Source organism: Pelophylax lessonae (genome assembly GCF_965119305.1).
Source record: "Pelophylax lessonae genome assembly, chromosome: 4".
Taxonomy (NCBI): domain Eukaryota; kingdom Metazoa; phylum Chordata; class Amphibia; order Anura; family Ranidae; genus Pelophylax; species Pelophylax lessonae.
In genome coordinates, this window is record NC_138771.1 from 547,458,277 (window position 1) to 547,479,927 (window position 21,651).

Sequence of the window (21,651 nt, forward strand, 5' to 3'; positions counted from 1 at the left end):
ATACTGAAGAAATTACACTTTGCTATCATGTAAAGTAGTGAGTGTACAGCTTGTATAACAGTGTTCGATTTCTGTAATCTATGTCCTTAGTCTGCTTGTCTTCAGCAAACTGTTTGCGGGCTTTCTTGTGGATAATCTTTACAAGAGGCTTCTTTCTGGGACAACAGCCATCCAGACCGATTTGATGCAGTGTGCGGCGTATGGTCTGAGCACTGACAGGCTGACCCCCACCTCTTCCGTCTCTGCAGCAAGGTCTGTTTTGAGTGGAACCTGTCCTGTTAAACCGCTGTATGGTCTTGGCCACCGTGCTGCAGATCATTTTCAGGAACTTGCCAATCCTCTTATAAGTATATACAAAAAATCCTGGCGCTGTGGTGTCGGTAATCAGAAGGCGGGGATGGAACAGTGAGGTCGAACAATGCCCAAAGAGGTCCACCATTAGTTACATGTCCATGTCCGGGCTGCAGCCTACCCAAACCCAGATCCCAACTGAGAAGAAAAGTAGCGACAAAAACGGGTATATTGGCGCTCCCGGACAAAATGGCACAAGGACAAAATAGATACTGCTCGGAATCTTGAAACATTAAAACTTGTTTATTAACCACTTAAGCCCCGGAAGATTTTACCCCCATTCCGACCAGGGGGTATTTTGCGATTCGGCACTGCGTGACTTTAACGGACAATTGCGCGGTCGTGCGACGCTGTACCCAAACAAATTTGGCGTCCTTTTTTTCCCACAAACAGAGCTTTCTTTTGGTGGTATTTGATCACCTGTGCGATTTTTTGATCACGCGCTATAAACAAAAAAAGAGCGTCAATTTTGCAAAAATAGCAATATTTTTCACATTTTTTTATATGAAATTCCCCCCGAAAAAAATGTAAAAATCAAAATTTTTTAACATTTTCGGCCAATTTGTTTTATGCTACCTATGTTTGGTAAAAAAAAATCGCAAAAAGCGTATTTTGATTGGTTTGCGCAAAAGTTATTGCGTTTACTAACAAAGGGAAAGATTTTTGTCATTTTTGTTGTTTTTTTTTTAACGCGTAATGGCGGCGATCTGCGATTTTTTTTGCGGTACTGCGACATTGGGGCGGACAGATCGGACCCTTGACTGACATTTTTGACACTTTTGGGGTTACCAGTGACATTTCTACAGTAATCAGTGCTATACATATGCACTGTTACTGTAAAAATACACTGGTAGTGAAGGGGTTAACTTTATTTGGGAGGGAGGGGCTGTGTGTGTCCCTAGGGGCGTGCTTTCTACTGTGATTGGCTGTGGCTTGAGCTGTAAGGACACTGATCAACGGATCTACGTAGTAGATCCGTGTGATCAGTGTTTTTACACCGAGGAGAATGACAGGTGGCTTGTTTACACAAGCCGCCTGACTTTCTCCCTCTCCCCCGCCGATCGCCGAGTGACCGGCGGACATCGGGTCCGCCGGTCACACGCGCGGGGGGGTCCGTGACCACGCGGGAGTGGGAGCGCGCCTCCAGGGGCGCACGCTCGCTCCCTAGACCCTCACAAGCTAGTGACGTAGCCCTACGTCACTTTGCCTGTGAGGGGCTGACTGCCGACGTAGATCGGCGTTAGGCAGTCGGCAAGTGGTTAAAAGTAAGTTAAAATATGCTCCTTAACAGAAAAAAACAGTGGTGTGCCCAGGGTGCAGCAAACAGCAGTCAGATGTTAATCCGGTAAAAATACCTCAAGACAAGGAGGATCCAGGAGCGAGGGAACGACGTCTAACCACCTATGAAGCCTGGATGGTGTGGCGCTTGTGGGTGGAGTGTCAGCCTCGATTAACCCGGGAAGCCTCTCTGCTGGTTTGCCTCCGAGTTGGATGATGCCTGAGATGTAAAGAGGAGGGGGGGGGAGTGGAGTACTCAACCCCCACAGACAGCTTCGGTACCGGATGGTACACACCCGAGGCGGCGGCCGCTGCTCCTCGGACCCGACTACCGTGGCGCCGGATGATGACGTCACCGGGCGCCTGGCGGAGACATGCGCACCGAGGGCTTCTGCACGGATGTAACTCTACGGCCGATCTGAAGAAGGGCTTTGCCCGAAACATGTCATCCCCCTCCATCCGTGGCTACCCGCATTAGCTCCGCCAGTTGAATAGCACAGCCGTTGGTGCGCTGCCTCTGCACCACTCCGGCGGCCGTAGAGTTACATCCGTGCAGCAGCCCTCAGTGCGAATGTCTCCGCCAGGCGCCCAGTGATGTCATCATCCGGCGCCACGGTAGTCGGGTCCGAGGAGCAGCGGCTGCCGCCGCCTCGGGTGTGTACCATCCGGTACCGGAGCTGTCTGTGGGGGTTGAGTACTCCACTCCCCCCCCCCTCCTCTTTACATCTCAGGCATCATCCAGCTCGGAGGCAAACCAGCAGAGAGGCTTCCCGGGTTGATCGAGGCTGACACTCCACCCACAAGCGCCACACCATCCAGGCTTCATAGGTGGTTAGACGTCGTTCCCCCGCTCCTGGGTCCTCCTTGTCTTGAGGTATTTTTACCGGATTAACATCTGACTGCTGTTTGCTGCACCCTGGGCACACCACTGTTTTTTTCTGTTAAGGAGCATATTTTAACTTACTTTTAATAAACAAGTTTTAATGTTTCAAGATTCCGAGCAGTATCTATTTTGTCCTTGTGCCATTTTGTCCGGGAGCGCCAATATACCCGTTTTTGTCGCTACCAATCCTCTTATAGCCTTGGCCATCTTTATGTAGAGCAACAATTCTTTTTTTCAGATCCTCAGAGAGTTCTTTGCCATCAGGTGCCATGTTAAACTTCCAGTGACCAGTATGAGAAAATGAGAGCGATAACACACCTGCTCCCCATTCACACCTGAGACCTTGTAACACTAACGAGTCATATGACACAGAGGAGGGAAAATGGCTAATTGGGCCCAATTTGGACATTGTCTCTTAGGGGTGCACTCACTTTTGTTACCAGCGGTTTAGACATTAATGGCTGTGTATTGAGTCATTTTGAGAGGACAGCAAATTTACACTGTTATACAAGCTGTACACTCACTACTTTACATTGTAGCAAAGTGTCATTTCTTCAGTGTTGTCACATAAAAAGATATAATAAAATATTTACAAAAATGTGAGGGGTGTACTCACTTTTGTGAGATACTGTATATCAAGGCACCGCCTTGTCTCCTCCCCTCCACAGTAGGTCTTATTGGTGCCCCTCTCTTAAAGGATGGCTGTAATAACACCACTCTATCTCCTCCACATGACAGGTGGGCACAGATATAGTCTCCAAAGATAAAATGAAAACTTGTATACTTTGGATTTTTAGTACATCGCTTACTAGCACATTATGTTAAATTTACCCGAAAACTAAGCCCTCCACTGTTTTGAGCTGAGAGGGCTTCCATCTTCACTCAGTCTTCCTTCTGGTTTCGTGGCCTCTGGCTGTGTGAGTGGCATCACTCCCACGCATGCGCACGGGGCACTTACAGCACATGACTCTGAAGGAATGGCCGGCGCCCATTCCTTTACAGTATATGCGTCGGTGACTACACTGGCTGCATGTTCAGTAAATATCTCCTAAACCAGTGATGGCGAATCTTGGCACCCGAGATGTTTTGGAACTACATTTCCCATGATGCTCAACTACACTGCAGAGTGTATGAGCATCATGGGAAATGTAGTTCCAAAACATCTGGGGCGCCAAGGTTCGCTATCACTGACCTAAACCGTGCAGAAGAATGCATTGGGTTTTTTTTTTTTTCGTTTTTTCGTTTTTTTTTTTTTTTGTATAGTTTTTAAAGTTTTTAAAGTTGTAAAATCTTTGTTAGCAGCTAAGCCATGGAATCACTTTTTTGAAGCTTGAAAGTGGCCGGTTTGATTAGGACAAGCACGTACAAACCTTTTAGTGCTGCTGTTGTCATTGGATAATTCTTAAGTCAGCCATAAATGGATCAAAATTTGGCTGGTTCAGCAGAAACTGGCCAATTTCAATCAATCTATGGGCAAGCTGGTTGTACTGAAGTCAATCTATCAATTAACGTCAGTACATCCAGCATGTCTGTTTTTTTTTTTTTTTTTTTTTTTGTTAACTGGCAGCAGATTTAGCCACCATCAGTGATTATTGTATTCTGATGGATGGGGAACCTCCCGCTGTTGTATTACGACAGCAGGAGGTTTTCCAGCCATTAGAATAAATCAATACTGACTGTGTTGATGGGGGAACTGAGCAATTTTATTGTGGTTAAAGGACTGAATATTGATAATGTATAGCCTTTGTTGGATTTTTTTTTTTTTTTTAATGTGAGTTTACATACATTTTAGCCTACTAAATGCTGCTTGCTTTATGATTGTCTAATGTGATTTCATTGTTCCCAAAAACGTTTTTTAACCATAAATACCCCAGTAATTCCACTATTTTACAGATTTAAAACAATCTTTAATAATGTCTGTTTTAATAGTTATATATTTGTCTTTTTGGCTTTAAGACATTAAATATAAAATCAATACAACGTATAAAAATGCATTTACATGTAGCTTAAACCTCTTCTTTAAAAATATTTACATTTTTTAAAAAAAAAACATTGATAATCCCTGAAAGGTGCTTTATATTCAACATTTTTACATCCAATGCTGCAGAATATTGATGGCTTCATTTAAGGATAATTTCCAGCTATAGCACTTGAGTTTTATAGATCAGCAACAATTTATATAAATCTTTGGAAAGGTATATTAGGTAATTAATTCTATTGAGATGCTTTTTTTTTGTGAGACCCAGGTACATATTTTTAATCAGGAATTCACCTAGAAATTTTTCACAGTCAAAGCCATTTCTAATATTTTACCCATGGTTCTTTGTTCTGCTTTATTATACAGTGATTCATATTTAAAAAATGTTTTCCTCATTGTTTTTTTTTTTTCTCTTGCAACTACATTATGTCACATCACATTCCTCTCTTTAACTTTCAATGGGAAAAAAAATGTCTTGTGTATATTTTAGCATGGTGAACCTGATGACGAGTCCATAAAAGCTCCATTCTTCTCAGCCCAACTTCTTTTCCTTCTGTGTACACTCTTGCTGCTCTCTACCTTTTTTTACCTTTTATTACCTTCTTTTTTACTTTTCTACATTCTTCTACCTTCATTTCCACTTAATTATACCTTCTTTGTAAATACTTCTACCTTATTTTCTACTTGCTTATGCCTTCTTTCTGCTTACTTATACCTTCTTTTCAACGCAATCGTGCCATTTTTTTTTTCTTCTACATTCTTTTCTTTTTAATTCTACCTTCTTTTTTACATACTTCAACCTTCTTTGGGCCAATCTTCCCCCACAGTTAACATTGTTACTTAAATATTACTTTGTAGTTTTTACACTTCTGGATGATGAAGGTCTCCTGAAGATATTCTAGTAGTGAAATGGGTTAGCAACATAGAAAGATGTAAATAAAGTGAACCAATGATGTCCTCAGCATGTAGAATAGTCTTTAAAGTGTCCTTGTGCCAAATACAGCATGAAATTAGATGGTTGTGAAGAGTTTGGTGCACAGCTATAGTGTTCTAATGTTCTGTGACTGCACAATGGTTTGACGACACAATGGACAGAGATTATTCTGACTTTTCATCTTCACAGAACACTGTTCACAGAAAGAGCTGTGCAAGCAGGGTAACAACAAAGTGTCCGCTAGTCTGTCTTGGCAGATTATACAGAGCGAATCACCCTCATAATACGGACAGTGCATTGATACTGAGCGAACGTCTGTTGTTGTGGATTTGTGCAGATGCTGGACCACAGAATCTGAAGTGTTGTCCAAAGTTGATAGAGATTTCTTCTTTGTACATGTTTCTGTGTGCCCTGTAGAACAAAAGTAAACAGGTTAAGTGTTAAACTATGAACTAAAAAGTAAAATCAGACAAGCTAGTGAAATGCACATGAGAGAACATTCTAATAGTTGCATTTTGTTTGTTTTGTTTTTGTTTGGCCTACTGTAACATAGTTTTATTATTAGTTCATCCTGCCAGTAAGTACCGGTTCACTATGCGATCACAGACATTGCATGTAATTCGGAGCGCACTGCTCCTAAAATCACATGTGATGTCTGTGCGGTGCAAATTCAGCCAAACAGTTTGTATGGCTGAATTTGCACCGCAATCGCAGTGAACTTGCACAGGACCCTTTTTTTGGTCCGCAGTGAAATCGGATCGCATGGTGGTTCACACCAGTGTGATCCAATTCATGTGCGAACTGTCAGATGGCACTGCTATATGCGATCTGATCTGGGGGTGTCGTTAACCTTGAATGGACACCCCCAGCGTATCGTATATGGCAGTGTGAACTGCCTGTTCTGCGGATGTGATTCGGGAACACGCAGTATTTCGCAGTGTTCCCGCATCACAATAGTGTGAACAGGGACTTTGTCTGTTATTTTTCAACTTCCTTTTTAACGTACCAAGCTGTGCTGCAAAAGGGGAAGTTACAGGGTCGATACAAACATTATAACGCTGAGAGGAGGTGCTTGCAATGGTGAATTTTTGTTCATTTCCTAAAAGGAAAAAAACTTTCTAGAACCACTTAAAAAACATTTGCTGGAGTAAGTTTTACATTTTTTAGCCACTTATTTAAAAGTCCATCTACATCTGCCAGTCTATCTAACACAACCCTCTCCACACAATACTGCTGTCCAAGGGTGTCTCTGTTGCTACTCCACAAATAAAGGAGCCACTCTAAAACAGGAGGTTTGTTACTACCCGGGTCACACGGTAAAAATAAAGGCAAAAAAAAAAAAAAAAAGCAGCCACAACATCTAAGAATTGGTAAGCTGCAAAACATTAAATTTTTGTTCATGGGTTTAGATACAATTTAATGTCTATCATTCCTTTCACAGCTATATAATTTTTGTTAATCTATCTGTAGGTTTTCAACTTGTCATAGGAAACCTGGTGTAAATCTACTCAAATGTGTTCAATCTCGGTACAGATAGTGTTTCAAGGGAGAATAGAACTTGGGAGCCTTGGGAGATACAGATTCATTAAGAAAATTCTCAGTTTGATCATGTTTACAGGTTTTTATGCCATATGTATTTTATTTAAATTTTTTCAGTATTAGTAGTTTAGTCCAATGGGCAAGAGTTTAGCAGGACAAGGGTTCTGCTAAGCACTTAGCTACTGTGCTGCTCTGAATGTATACAATTACAATACACATAGCATAAGTCAATGGAAATTTAGAGCAAACTGATTCAAATGTGAATTTTTTGTCCACTTCACTTACCTATTTCCCTTATAATTTGTTTCCCCAAATTCAGATGACTGGTTTATGTTCTATTTGTAATCTAGTTTCTCTCAAAGTATACACTGTTTTAATCATCTTGTTCAATATGTTTACTTAATTTTGCTAAATAATATTGGCAGTTGACAACAAATCAAATTTTGAGACCCCGTTCACACTGGGGCGACCTGTCAGGCGACCTGGTCGCCTGACAGGTCGCCGTAGGTCGCCTGCCATAGAGAAGCTGTGGACCCGTTCTAATAGGAGCGACACAAGTCGCTCCGACTTAGAAAAAGGGTCCGGAGCTTCTTTGGGGCGACCCGGAGCGACCTGCATTGACCTGTGAGGTCGCCCCGGCAAGTAGCGTCGCCCCAGTGTGAACGGGGTCTGAGAGTAACATGCATATTTTAAGAATAAAAGGAAAAGAAAAACATAGAAAAAATGTATCACTTAAGCCGGCCACAGATGGGTTGAATCTCGACCAGTTCAGCAGGTACCATCCGAGATTCAATCAATCTATGGGCAGGCTGGTTGTACTTAAGTTGATCCAACAATCGACTTTAGTACAACCAGCCTGTCAAATTTGTTTGCATGTGATCCTTGTCTGTGGCTATTGCCAATAGCAGTGATGATTGTGTTCTTCCAGCAGGGAAGGCTTCCCATCAGCAGAACACAATAGCACTACAGGAGGGATTCCCCCATCTAAAATAATCTGTGGCTTGCTTTATGGTAGCAATTTATCAGGAATTGTGAAAAATCAGTACAGAAACAAATAATGATTACCAACAAAGAAGTAGTAGGGGAACACTTAGCATCAATCAGAATGTTGTATGAGTGGGTAAATGGAATGCTTTCTAGTAAAAATGTATAGGTGAGATCATCACTTACAACATGAAGTGAATGGGACAAAGGAATGATATGCATAGAATAGATGGAAGGGGGGGGGGGGGGGGGAGTAGGAAAAAGACAGGGAGGGGCAAAAAAGAAACAAAAAACTGTAAACGCTGTTTTAATTTTATACCACTTTTGAAGTTTTTACAGCTATCAGTTGTGCCAGTAGAGAGATTTTTCTTCACTAACTGTATTGGTGACAACAGTTTTAGCAGATATGAAGTAAGAGTAATCTCCAAAGGCAACACAGGCAGAAGAAAAATGCTTTTTTTTTCTTCATAGCGTCGAGAAGGGTAGCATTCCCATCATCTTTTTATTGCTGTCTGTGTGATTGCTGCAGATATTTCCATTGTCAACATTGCAGGATGCAAGTGGAAATCTTTGATGTAGCCTGGGTAGCAGTAAAACCCTGACAGAGGTTCTAATGTTTTCCGACTCCGTCCAAACTTAAATTAAAAAATAAAAAGTTTTGGCTCAACCTTTAGGTTAATGAGTAAATAGATGGAATGGAATTCCTTTATGTACATTTATTTTTGGAGACAGTACATGTAGTTAATAATTAAAAAAAGTAACCCCAAGGTCCAGGCTCCCACTGGCACTACATAATTTATGTTAGTTTAATCTTGTATGATTTGTCAATCTTTGGCTGCGGGAACTTGACAATGGCCTATTTATTAGTTATAGTTACAGATAAATGCACCAAAAAAGTGTTTTCTAGAATGAAGTTATTTAAATGTTTGAAAATGCACAATGTGAACCAGTCAGTGCTGTGAATGAACAGTTTTCTGTTGGGCACTGCTCATTGCAAGAAGCTATCAGATGCCCCCCCCCCAAAGTCAACCGAGAAATGACACTCATGATGTTATCACCTCATCAGTTTATAGCTTTATGCATATGTATTATCCGGTATATATGTGTTTGATTTTTAGGGGCTGGAGAAGAAAGCCTTATCACCATGAACCACATGAGAGAAATTGGGCCCCATTATGTTTTGGAGTTCAGTTTCATCTCATATGATGCCCACACTGATTACAGGTTTATGCAAATCATTTTTCAGGATTATAAAAAATATCAGAGGCTACAATGATGCCAAATGTCCTGGAGCCCTGAATTATATTTAGGGCTAGGTTTCATTAAATAATTCACTCTCTATATAGCTTGGGTGGAGAGGCGTGATCAGGTACTTTAAATACTTCAGAGAAGATGTCAAATGATGTCATTAAGGAAGTAATTATACAAGCCATTGCTTATGGGAGAAAACTGAAACTAGTTTGACCTACTAAACTATTGTTATACATTATTTACATGCTAATGATAGGTGAGGGATAGGGGAGACCAGATACTAAATTAGAAGGTGGTATAGAGAGTAAAAAGGAGGAAGAGAGTGTGATCCCAGAAGAACACCTGAGTGTCTGGGAGTACCTGGGAGTACCTGATTGTCTGGCAGTACCTGATTGTCTGGGAGTACCTGTGAGTGTCTGGGAGTACCTGTGAGTACCTGAGTGTCTGGGAGTGTCAGTGAGTGTAACGGAGTACCAGAGGGTGAGAAAGTAGAGTTAGGAAGCTAGGAAACAGCCACACAGGACAGAATTAAATTACTTAATCCCCATTAGATCAGATTAGTAGGTACAATGCCCGGCGGGTGTGAAGATGCAATTCGGTGTACATCTTGTGGTATGTATACGTTCCTTGATCATGCGATCGAGGGCGAATGCAAATACACAAAATGTAAGCACGTTGCTTCCCTGGAAGCTCAGGTCCTGAATCTAGGGAAGCAGCTGGCAACACTGAGAAGACTCTCTATACTGAAGGAGAGCTGGGATTGTACCCGACAGGTGCAGGCCGGGGCCTGCACAGAGGAGGGTGGAGAAACGGAAGTGCGGGCATCAGAGCAGAGTAGTAGATGGGTGACAGTTAGGAGGGGTAGAAGGGAACAAGGCAAGGAGGCCGGTCCTGGGCTGGAGCACCCCAATAAATACGCCCCGTTGCGTGATGTTGGAGAAACCAGTCAGGGACCAGCATTGCTGGAGCAGAGCAACGCCCCTAGCTGCCAGGGGAAGAACTCCTGCAGTGAGGAAAGACAGGTGCTGGTGGTAGGGGACTAAATCATTATAAGGACAGACAAAGACCGTGAGCGCCAAACAGTCTGTTGTTTACCGGGCGCTCAGGTTCGGCACATCACGGATCGGGTGGACAGATTACTGGGTGGGGCTGGGGATGACCCAGCTGTCATGGTACACGTGGGTACCAATGACATAGGCAGAGGAAGATGGAGAGTCCTAAACGATTTCAGGGACTTAGGCGCTAAGTTGAGGAGTAGGACCTCCAAGGTAGTATTTTCGGAAATACTACCTGTACCTCGAGCCACACCAGAGAGGCAGCGGGAGATTAGGGAAGTTAACAAGTGGCTGAGGAGCTGGTGTAGTAAGGAGGGTTTTGGGTTCCTGGAGAACTGGGCCGACTTCTCAGTCAGCCACCGGCTCTTTGGTAGGGACGGATATCACCTAAATGGGGAGGGTGCAACCATACTGGGGGAGAGAATGGCCAAAAGGTTAGAGGGGCTTTTAAACTAGGTGATGGGGGGGAGGGTACAGATGTAGAATTAGCCAGCGAAGAGCAAGATTCAGAGGGCACAAATGGGGACATTAGTGGTAGGGTGCTTAGAGTACCTAAATCCAAGGTGGGTATGGGGAAAAATCACAAGAGCAGCCTAAAAACAACATCAAACGAGGATATAGTATGCAAACGGTCAAAATTACGAGGTTTGTATACCAATGCCAGAAGCCTGGCAAACAAGATGGGAGAGCTGGAGCTGCTGATGTATGAGGAGGACTTAGATTTTGTGGGGATAACAGAGACTTGGTTTGACAGCTCTCATGATTGGATGGCGACCATTCAGGGGTATTCCCTTTATAGCAGGGATAGAGAAGGTAAAAAAGGGGGAGGCGTATGTCTGTATATTAAGAACAGTGTACAGGTAAATATGAGGGATGATATTAATAATGGAACTATGGATGAGGCAGAATCCCTATGGGTAGCACTATAGGGAAGGTAATATTGGGCGTATGCTATAGGCCCCCCAACCAGAGGGAGGAGGGGGAGGCGGACCTTCTTTTACAAATAGGATTGGCAGCAAGGATGGGAAATGTCATTATAATGGGGGACTTTAATTATCCAGATATAGACTGGGCATAAGGATTTGAGATTTGCTAAAACTGAAGAGTGCAAAATCTGGTGAAGCTCTGCATGGAAGCCAATCAGCTTCCAGGTTTTATTGTCAAAGCTTAATTAAACAAGCTGAAGTTAGAAGCTGATTGGCTACCATGCACAGCTGCGCCAGATTCTGAGTGCACCAGTTTTTGTAAAACCATCCATACTAAACACAATAAATAAAAAACATAGAGACCCTCTTCCTGATCTTGGAGCATGATCTCATAGCTTTTTTAACATAAGTGAAATCAGAAGTTTTACATAGAGTTTAACCCACCTTTTTGGGGGTGCGGATGGCAGCAACAATAAGATTCTGTCTGCTTTGATTGGCCATCTGTAAGATAAAGATCAACATTAGCTTTACAATAATAATAATAAAATAAATATCACTATTAAAAGCAAAGTTAACTAAAAACCGATTCATTTTTTTTCATGTGCATACTGCAGCTTTTAGAGGTCTATTCATAAAAAAAATCGCTGTACGATTGTTACAGCATTCGCGCAACCGTCACAAATAATTGACATATAATATAATATGACATTATACATTTTAAGCTGTTACAGCTTTAGGAAAAAAGGTTAAGCCAGCTGAACAAATGCTGACCATTGTAAGCACATTGTGGTTTGTTTTAACATTAATAAACTGTATAACTATACAGTTATACTGTATAACTACAATCCTATAATGGCTACGTTTGCTGGAGAGTTTGGCCTGATACATAAAGTGGAGCTATAATGGATCTACTGACAGAATCAACAGGTAATAAAACTATGTTACAGGGGTGAAGTTTCGGCTGTGACAGTGCTACCGACAGACTGCATCATGTGCATAGGTGTGAGCAGCCTATTGCATTAGGGTGTGCACCCCAAATGTATTAAAACATAGACGGTGTTAGTAGGGCAGTGGACATGTCAGTAGGGCAGAGGTTGGTATCCGGAGGGCAGTGGACAGTGTCAGTAGATTTTATTTATAATATTTTTTTATGTTTCTTTACGACTCCCGTTGGGGAGCTTTGATGAAATATTAGCAGGGGGAATCTGTGCCGTACGGGGGGATTAGGGTGAGCCCAGGCACACCTGGCACACTAAAAAAATAATAAAGTGGTGCAAAGCTGATAGCACTACATTAAAAGGTAGTCCATATAGTAGCCCGTAGGGCTAACATAAAAGTCTTGGATAAAATCAGGGAACAGTCCATACGCTCAGGGCCAGCCTATTAGGGAGCGGAAGCGATCTCCAGACATGAAACAAAAACAAAGAGAGAAACAGGCACCTCTGAGTAAAGACTGTAGTTTTAATTACAATAGTAAAAACTTACATCAAGGTAAGTGATAGTAGGCAAGGTAGGTCCTTCCGGTGTCAATGTGGAGGCTTGGGGCTTGGAGTCACCTCTGAGGCCTGTTGTCGGACAGGAACAGGAAGAACTGAGATGACAACAGACCCTCAGCGGTGACTCCAAGCCCCAAGCCTCCACACAGACACCGGAAGGACCTACCTTGCCTACTATCACTTACCTTGATGTAAGCTTTTACTATTTGTAAATTTTTACTATTGTTTGCCAATTAAAACGACAGTCTTTACTCAGAGGCGCCTGTTTCTCTCTTTGTTTTTGTTTCACACCTGGCACACTCCCTGCGCACGCCTATGATCATGTGTTATTTTCTATTTTTCACAAAGGTACACTTTAAATCATCTTTGGGATACTAAAAGCATAATCTCTGTGTAGAAACCTGTGTTTCTAGATCTACCAAAAGCTGCAGTCATTGCAAAAGGTTTCTATTTTTGCTGCTTCCTCCCTATTTGTTTTAGATAACAGAGAAAACAGCAGATGAATATTTGATTGGTACTACATTTGCTGAACAGCAGCATGGCCAGTCAGTGAGGGAAATATCACGGGGTGTGTCCCTCAATGATACAAATAAAAAAAGACTGGGGCAACTTCAGAGTTTTCATACTGGTTGGATTGCTAATAAAATGTAAAGATCAATTTAGAGCACTCACTCATTAATTGGATGGTCTTTGTCTTGCCATAGACATCAAGCATGACCCAGACAGGAGTTTTTTTTGGAATTCCTGAGAAGAGCACTATGGGTCTAGAATTCTGCTGTCCTTGACAGAGTGCCTGTCCCTTTCGGTTGATCCAGAAGTGCAGTTTAGCTCCCTTTTTACAAAGTTCCTCTGGTATACCTATGGCCCAGAACCCTGGATTCAGAATAATATCTGGGCAAGCAAATGGTGGTAAGGAATTAGCATTAATCGTGTTGGGATTCACAGTGGTAAAGCCCACTCTTAGAGAGCCGTGCCACCTTAACTCTTCTTCCAGAACTTTAATGTAGACTTTTTCTCTGGGTTGCAGAGGGCGATTGGAAAAGACCAGGCCATCATGGAAGCTGTAGGATCGACTTGCCTGGTGGAGACAGCGGTTCAGGGAGATACAAGACCCTTTGCAGTGCGGATGAAAAGAGATCTCTGAAAGTAAAAACAAAATGATGAGTAAGGAGTCTAAAAACTGTAGGATATATAGCTAACATGCTCTAAATGCGAGGAGAGCTAGGGGTTATTGCCCAAAGCAAAAGGGAGCAGGGAGCATAGAGTATGTTAGGCTGTAGGCACCCTTAGCCTATAGACCACCATAACAGAATACAGGTTGTAGTTCATTAGTAGTTCTAGGTTCTGACATTTTCTCTAGTTTTTTATTCTGATTAGTTATATTATAAAACAGATAAACTCCCACGTTTATTAATGTATCGCTATAATACAACCAAAGCAAACAATAAAATAAAAAGGAACCAATGTAACCAGCGGAGCAAGTGTTTTTGTAGATTTTATTATTTGTAGGTCTAGATTATGCGATTCGGTTAACAGATTATTCTCTGGGTGTAGTTATATGACAGGAAGAGATAAATTGCAATAAACCTATGATAAATATGCCACTCAAATAAGTTTGTATGAATAGAAGTAAGTTTTAAAGTTTCGTTTTACTCCTAGCTCTAAATCGTGTCCGGTTACATTAGGCAGGTGTTCTTTATATGAGTAATTCTGTATTAGTAAGAGTTACATATTAACTAAACCTGTCCAGCTGCCAGATTCTTAGCCATAGAAAGCTATTGTGCATTATATGGTTAACCCTATTTATTGTACATTGCAACATCCATCCTCACATGGTTTATACCAATATAACGTACCTTTGGTCATATAGCAGACTGAAGGCACCTAAATTCTCTGGCAAAAAGGTGGTATCAGTTTCTAATGCATTTGAGCTAGTGAACTAGATTTTTTTTTTTTTTTTTCATCTTTTCCGATTCTGTATAATGATCAATTCCATTAAGCTTCTCTAGAACAGTTATAATTTGTTATGTGCTACTTTGTGTACATTACAGCTTTATAAAATAAACCCTGGTATTCTCTCATTAAACTCATGCCATTTAATATAGCCCAGAGCCTCATATACCTGGCACATTTCTTTATTTTATATCTTCTCCAGGCCAGGGGACCAGGTTGCACTTCAAACAAATGAATGGATGAAGGGGACATTTAAAAAGAAAACGTAACCTCACTCTATTCCAGCAGATTTCCTAATGTAAACCCATGATCTCTCCACTGGTGAACCTTTACTAAATCAACCTACCTTAGATGTCATTCACACAGGGCGTACCATGCCGTACACCCGTGCAGGACTGTACAGGGATGTACTGGTGTTCTGTTCATCTCCTTGCAGACAGTCCCATTGACACCCACTTCCACATGGATGTCATATTGGGGTACAGTTGTTGTCTCTGTGCAGCTGCTATGTCCAAACTGACATCAATGGGACTGCCAGAACAGGGATAAATGGAACACCTGTGCATCCTGGTGAGAGCAAACACGGCCTGCACAAGCATACGGTATAGTACACCCTGTGTAAAGGAGGCCTTAAGTTAGCCATACATGTTTCCTTTTCTCTTGAGCCCCGTACACACGTACCAATTGTCGGCCGAACGATCGGCCGTCTTTTGTCCAGTGTTGTTGTGTTGGTTGAAATGTGCTCTAGACTGCACACGAATTTTGTCGACCTACAACAACCAACTGCAGAAGTGATGTCATGTTCTGGTCTACTTTCCGTGTGTTTTTTCTTCTCTGAGCATGCCCAGTCTTGCTCATCTGGCTTTTGTCGGCCGAAATCTGTACTGACTGACGAACAATCGGCCGTTCTTTGTTGGCCAACAAAAACTTTATAGCCTGCACACCAGATTTTGTTCGGCCGAAAAGTCGCAGTCGGTTGTCGGAAGCATCATACTAACAAGCCGACAATCGGCCGATCGGACGTTGGCCGAATATTTACGGCCGACAATCGGTACGTGTGTACGGGGCTTTAGTCCTTCTCTCTACACACAAGGCTATGGCAACACAAAAGAGGCTGAAGCAAGTCAACTGCACCTGCAATGAATTCTGAATAATCTTAGAAGTGTCTCAAACTTCTGTTAAAAAAATACTGCTTGAAGTTTTATCGACACAGGGTCTAAACCTCAACTGAACGTACCGTTTGTTTTCTTAAGAACAATATCATAGCCTTTCATAGAGAAGAAAAGCCTGCCCCCTGCCAGTTTGTTGTACAGAAGGACCTTTGCTCTCTGTGAGGAAACAGTGGACTCTCTGCAGAGGTTCGACACACCCTCTGCTGAATCAGATCTAAAATTTGCAATCAGCTGATTAGAAATCTTTAGCTCTGACTCAGTGGAGCAGAGGTTGTGAACATGTGGCCCACAAAATCATTTGGTACGGCCAACGCGATATCCCGGCTGTCAGCTGAGCTGTCAGAACAGAGCCGATGCTTCCTGTATAGTTCTGGCTATACAGCCAGCCAGCATTTCCCACCAGCAGTACCCACCAGCAGTACCAGCCAGCAGTACCCACCAGCATTTCTCACCAGCAGTACCATCCAGCAGTACCCACAGCAATACCAGACGGCAGTACCATCCAGCAGTACCAGCCAACTTTAACCACCTGCCAACCACGCTCTAGCTAAACGTCTACAGCACAGTCGTCCAGTTCTGGGAGGGCATCATAGGATGTGCCCACTGCAAAGAGTGCTGGTAAGCGCCTAGGGTTAGAGGGGACATCTGCATCTGTTCATCAGTGTCCTGATTATTAGTGTAGCCCCCATCAGTGCTGCCAATTAGTACCTATCAGTGCAGCCTCATCAGTGCCTATCAGTGCACATCAGTGCTGCCTCATCAGCGCACATATCAGTAAAGGAGAAAAGTTACCTGTTTGCAAAATTTTATAACAGAACAGAAACTAAGAAAAGTGGTGATTAAATACCACAAAAGAAAGCTCCATTTGTGTGAAAAAAAAAATTCTAAAAATCTAATTTGTGTATAGTGTTGCATGACCATGCAATTGTCATTCAAAGTCTGACAGCGCTAAAAGGTGAAGATTGGCCTGGGCAAGAAGTGGGTCAATGTGCCCAGAAGGCAAGTAGTTAAAGCTGGGTATAAATGTTAAAATTTGATTGTATAATCTCACCAGTCTTTACCTGTTTAGATACTGATACATTTAAAGAAAATGTTTACAGAGCTTGATTATGGTGTACATCAACAGAAATTTCAAAACAATCATTGCATATAATGTTATACTTTTTTATTTGGGAACTTCCCTTTGGATAAGAAATAACTTCCTCTCTAATAATTATAACGCTGTTGTAGTTGTTGCAGTCACATGTAGATGACAAGTAGCTTGAAAACATCAGTCATCAGGTTATTTCCTAGAGCGGTGCAAATAACAATGAAGAGGTGTAATCCATAGGAACTAGTTAGATTATGTCTGGCATGAAAGAAAATATGTAATGAGGGAAACATGGAGGGGAGGCTGCTCTTGCTAAGCTCTCCTTGAGAAAATGCTATTTGCTTGGCTGCTGTACTGGCAAAGGGCTTCCATACTCCAGATAAAGATTTTTTGTCTATACTCCAGATAAAGATTTTTTGTCTTTCAGAAAAAAGGTAGAAATTTTTCAGAAGAACAACAATAGTTTAAAGCAATCGGTGCAATTAAAGATACTTTTTGAATAAGTCTTATGGTTTGTTGTACTTTGAACTTTGTCTTAATAAATAAGCCTATAAATATGATTTCATACTTACCTTTCTCACAATAGATTTACAATTCTCCCTGCCAGCAAACAATCTGGGGTTGGTTTACAAAAGGTGTAAACCTTGTTCACTTATGAAAGTATATGTTCCCTTTTTAAAGTTAACATTCACTTAGTAAATAAGCTGAAGGGGTGTTCAATTGAAAAACCCTTAATGGGAATAGGAAAAGAAAAATATTTTTTTATTTAACATAATTTCACCTTATTCACTAAGCTCAGTAAATTTTCACTTTGACACAGGTTCTATTCTTTAAGTCAAGGGTGTCCAAACTTTTTTCAGAGAGGGCCATATTCGATGAAGTGAACATGCGTGAGGGCCGACCATTTTACCTGACATTCTCTGGACCATTAAAATTAAATGCAAACTAACTATTTTATGCAAAGTTTATTGCAAACGGCATACTTTTCATTTCATCACATGGATGACAAATCTAAACAGGTGTTAAATCACTCTGCCTTTCATATCTGAAGGCCAGATGAAACAAAAATCCAGACCAGGAAGCTGAAATGTATGTCAGGAACATTGTAAAGTACATTACATATTATTGGTAATAAAGGTTGTCTGTCAACTTTTAGTGCCGGTTCACACTTGTGCGATGCGGGAACGCTGCGAATATGCAGCGTGATCCCGCATCGCATCTGCACATCTGGCAGTTCACACTGCCATATGCGATACGCAGGGGGTGTCAATTAAATGTTAACGACACCCCCAGTTTGATCGCATATCGCAGTGCGATCTTACAGTTCGCACAGAATCGGATCGCACAAGTGTGAACCACTGTGCGATCCGATTCTGATGCGGCTGAAAAAAAGCCTCATGTGCGTGTTTGGTGCGGGTGCAGTGCGAATTCAGCCATACAAAGTGTATAGCTGAACTCGCATCCGCACATGAGATCACATGTAATGAAGGAGCAGTGCGCTCCGAATTACATGCGATCTCGCAAGCCGCACAAATGTGAACGGGCACTTAAGTTAAAAAAATATATGAACAGGAACATAACACCAAGTATACATGTTGTGTTCAAATATATTGATAACTGATTTAGACCAATTGACATTAACTGAGATTTTACAATGTATTCATCTCAATCCGGAGCATGCGTGCTCCCTAATCAGTCACACAAGGGTTAACCACATATAAGCGCTATATGAACCCACTGATGATGATTAACGATGGCAGCAAAAAAAGTCATGAATGATGCCAATGTATTTTTGCAAATTACCTGTGGGGCCGTATTAAAGCAGCCCGGGGGCCGCAATTGGCCCACGGGCCGGACTTTGGACATGCCTGGTTTAAAGCAATCGGTGCAATTAAAGATACTTTTTGAATAAGTGTTATGGTTTGTTGTACTTTGAACTTTGTCTTAATAAATAAGCCTATAAATATGATTTCATACTTACCTTTCTCACAATAGATTTACAATTCTCCCTGCCAGCAAACAATCTGGGGTTGGTTTACAAAAGGTGTAAACCTTGTTCACTTATGAAAGTATTTGTTCCCTTTCTAAAGTTAACGTTCACTTAGTAAATAAGCTGAAGGGGTGTTCAATTGAAAAACCCTTAATGGGAATAGGAAAATAAAAATATTTTTTTATTTAACATAATTTCACCTTATTCACTAAGTTCAGTAAATTTTCACTTTGACACAGGTTCTATTCTTTAGTAAATCAACCTCAATGCCCCAAATGAAATGTATTAATTATTTAACATCAGACCAACTCCTATAGTGATTATACTGATGTCCTGCTAGAATGATGCAGAGTTACATTTAACTTTGTTAAATGTATGTATTATTTTTATATATGCTTTGTTCTTCACAAAAAAGGATTCATTCCTAGTTTTAAGTAGTTTGTAGTATAAAGTTTTACATTCAACACTGTGGAAAAATGTGTTATATGATGAACACATAAATAATTGAGAAAAAAAAACACAAATAAATCTAACAATAGAAAGAAGCTTAGCAGATTGTAGCATTGTTTCCTGTTTTGCACAATGACTGTAATAGCAGCTTCAACCAATTTATGTTATAAATGAATGTCTTTGTCTCTCTCACATTCTCTCTCCTGTCTCTTTTTTTATTTATCTCCCTATATTTAGAGGTTCATTTAGACACAGGCAAACACAAGCACACATATTTCACATTGTCACAACTCACCCTCTTTTGCTGAGCTGCCGGTAAGCCCCATGATGTGTATAGTTGGATTGTGTACACATACCCATGTGCATAAGTTTATATTCAGCAAAAGGCTGGCCCACGATGGGGCTTTCCCTTTAAAAGCTACACCTACTTTTTTTTTCTCCTTTCTCTTCTGCATACTGGAATTTCCGTAACAAGGAAATAAAGCCACCGCACAAAAAAAGATAGTAGATTTAAAAATCACGACTGCATAGCAGAATACAGAAGTGTGAAGTGTATTAGGGAAAGGTGGTTAAACAGTGCAATAATCAATATGCAGAAAACTGAACAGAACACCTACATTTATTCCTGCTCTGTTGTATCCAACCTAAATGTTCACATTATTAGCTGCTATCACTGAAATTGTGCTTCACACAAACAAAACTAATAAATAGGTGCAGCGCTCCCTCTACCCAAACTAAAACCGTTAACCGATAATCATATATCAATACGTGCCACAAAGGAAAATAATGTGAATAAGGGGTTGCAGCGCTTCTACATAAAAGTGCAAATTCTCATATAAATAGTGAACAATATTACCCAAAAATTCATGTAATCATAAAAAGAATTCATAAATTGGTAAAAAATTCATAAATAGTGAAAAAAATTCATAAATAGTGAAAAATTCATGAATAAAATATATATAGTGAAAAAAATATTTTAAATAACGTCCGTACTTAAGTCCATCAAAGAAATGCAAATAAAGTGCTTCTGTGCTCAATCCGTGCTTGAAAGGGGGTTTTCTACTTACCACAATGTGCTTTTAAACAGGCATAGATTGCTGATTTCTCCCTTTGCATATGACTCTCTGATGTTAGTAAGATCCTCAATGGTGCTTGTATATCCAAAGTTTCCTCATAAAAAAGGGGGAACCATTCATAGTGAAGATCGTTTTAACAGTGTTTATTAACGTAACAACAAAGATTTTTTTCACTATATATATTTTATTCATGAATTTTTCACTATTTATGAATTTTTTTCACTATTTATGAATTTTTTTCACTATTTATGAATTTTTTACCAATTTATTAATTCTTTTTATGATTACATGGATTTTTGGGTAATATTGTTCACTATTAATATGAGAATTTGCACTTTTATGTAGCAGCGCTGCAACCCCTTATTCACATGATCTAAAGAGCACTAGCACTTTTTTTGCAGCAAGCAGCTTGTGTTTTTGAGCACTTTACTTATTTATTTATTTATCTATCTATTTGCACACCTACCACAAGCGCGACGTTTTACTGACATCCACAAAGGAAAATAAACCAATATAAATATGCACACGTATATAAACCCCCAACAAACTTTCAGTGAGTATTATATGAAATAATACAAATGATATGATGCAAATATTCTCTATTACATTGTGCACAAAAATATCACAAAATGTTCTGAGATATAATAAAGTCCAAATAGTCCAACAAGTGCAAACAGGCAAAGCTGGTAGACAATGCAGACTGTATTGAAGGAGCTGTCAGAACAGGATGCAGGCAATTCTGAAAGCTGTGATTTTTTTTTGCCTGGTATACATGTGTTTTAAATCTATATTGAATGAATAAACACATACATGGAGAGCTCTATGGTTTACTCTATTGTATTTGCATGAGTGGCACTGTGGCAATAATTTCAAGCTAATACAGCCATTTGAAAAAAAGGGAAACAAAGTGACCATTAAAGGCAATTTATGCTTGATTGACCTCCTATGATGTAGAGATCCATCCTTCCAGGTGAGAACATTACTAAGAGCAAGTGGTATAGATTTGGAGAGGACATCAGGAAGGGTGGTTTGCATGAACACTGAAAAAATTGGATTTTTATTCAATGTTTACACCTGTTGGACTATATTTATATTGGTTTATTTTCTTTTGTGGCGCATATTGATATATGACCACCGGTTGATGGTTTCAGTATAGGTAGAGGGATCACTGCACATATTTATTTAGACAATTATTATTATTAGACAACTGAACAGGTTTAGAGATGCAGCACTAAATAATGTCAA

The 21,651-nt window shown here is 40.7% G+C and overlaps 1 protein-coding gene across 1 annotated transcript; it reads right to left on the bottom strand.

Moving 5' to 3' along the window:
• Positions 1–5,229: 5,229 nt before the first annotated feature.
• NEURL3 (neuralized E3 ubiquitin protein ligase 3) lies at positions 5,230–19,726 on the bottom strand. Its single transcript, XM_082256541.1, has 4 exons — positions 19,626–19,726; positions 13,348–13,815; positions 11,624–11,680; positions 5,230–5,835 (listed from the first exon to the last, which is right to left on the bottom strand). The coding sequence occupies exons 1-4, from the start codon at positions 19,654–19,656 to the stop codon at positions 5,531–5,533; spliced, it is 861 nt and encodes a 286-aa protein (XP_082112667.1). The 5' UTR covers positions 19,657–19,726; the 3' UTR covers positions 5,230–5,530.
• Positions 19,727–21,651: the final 1,925 nt, after the last annotated feature.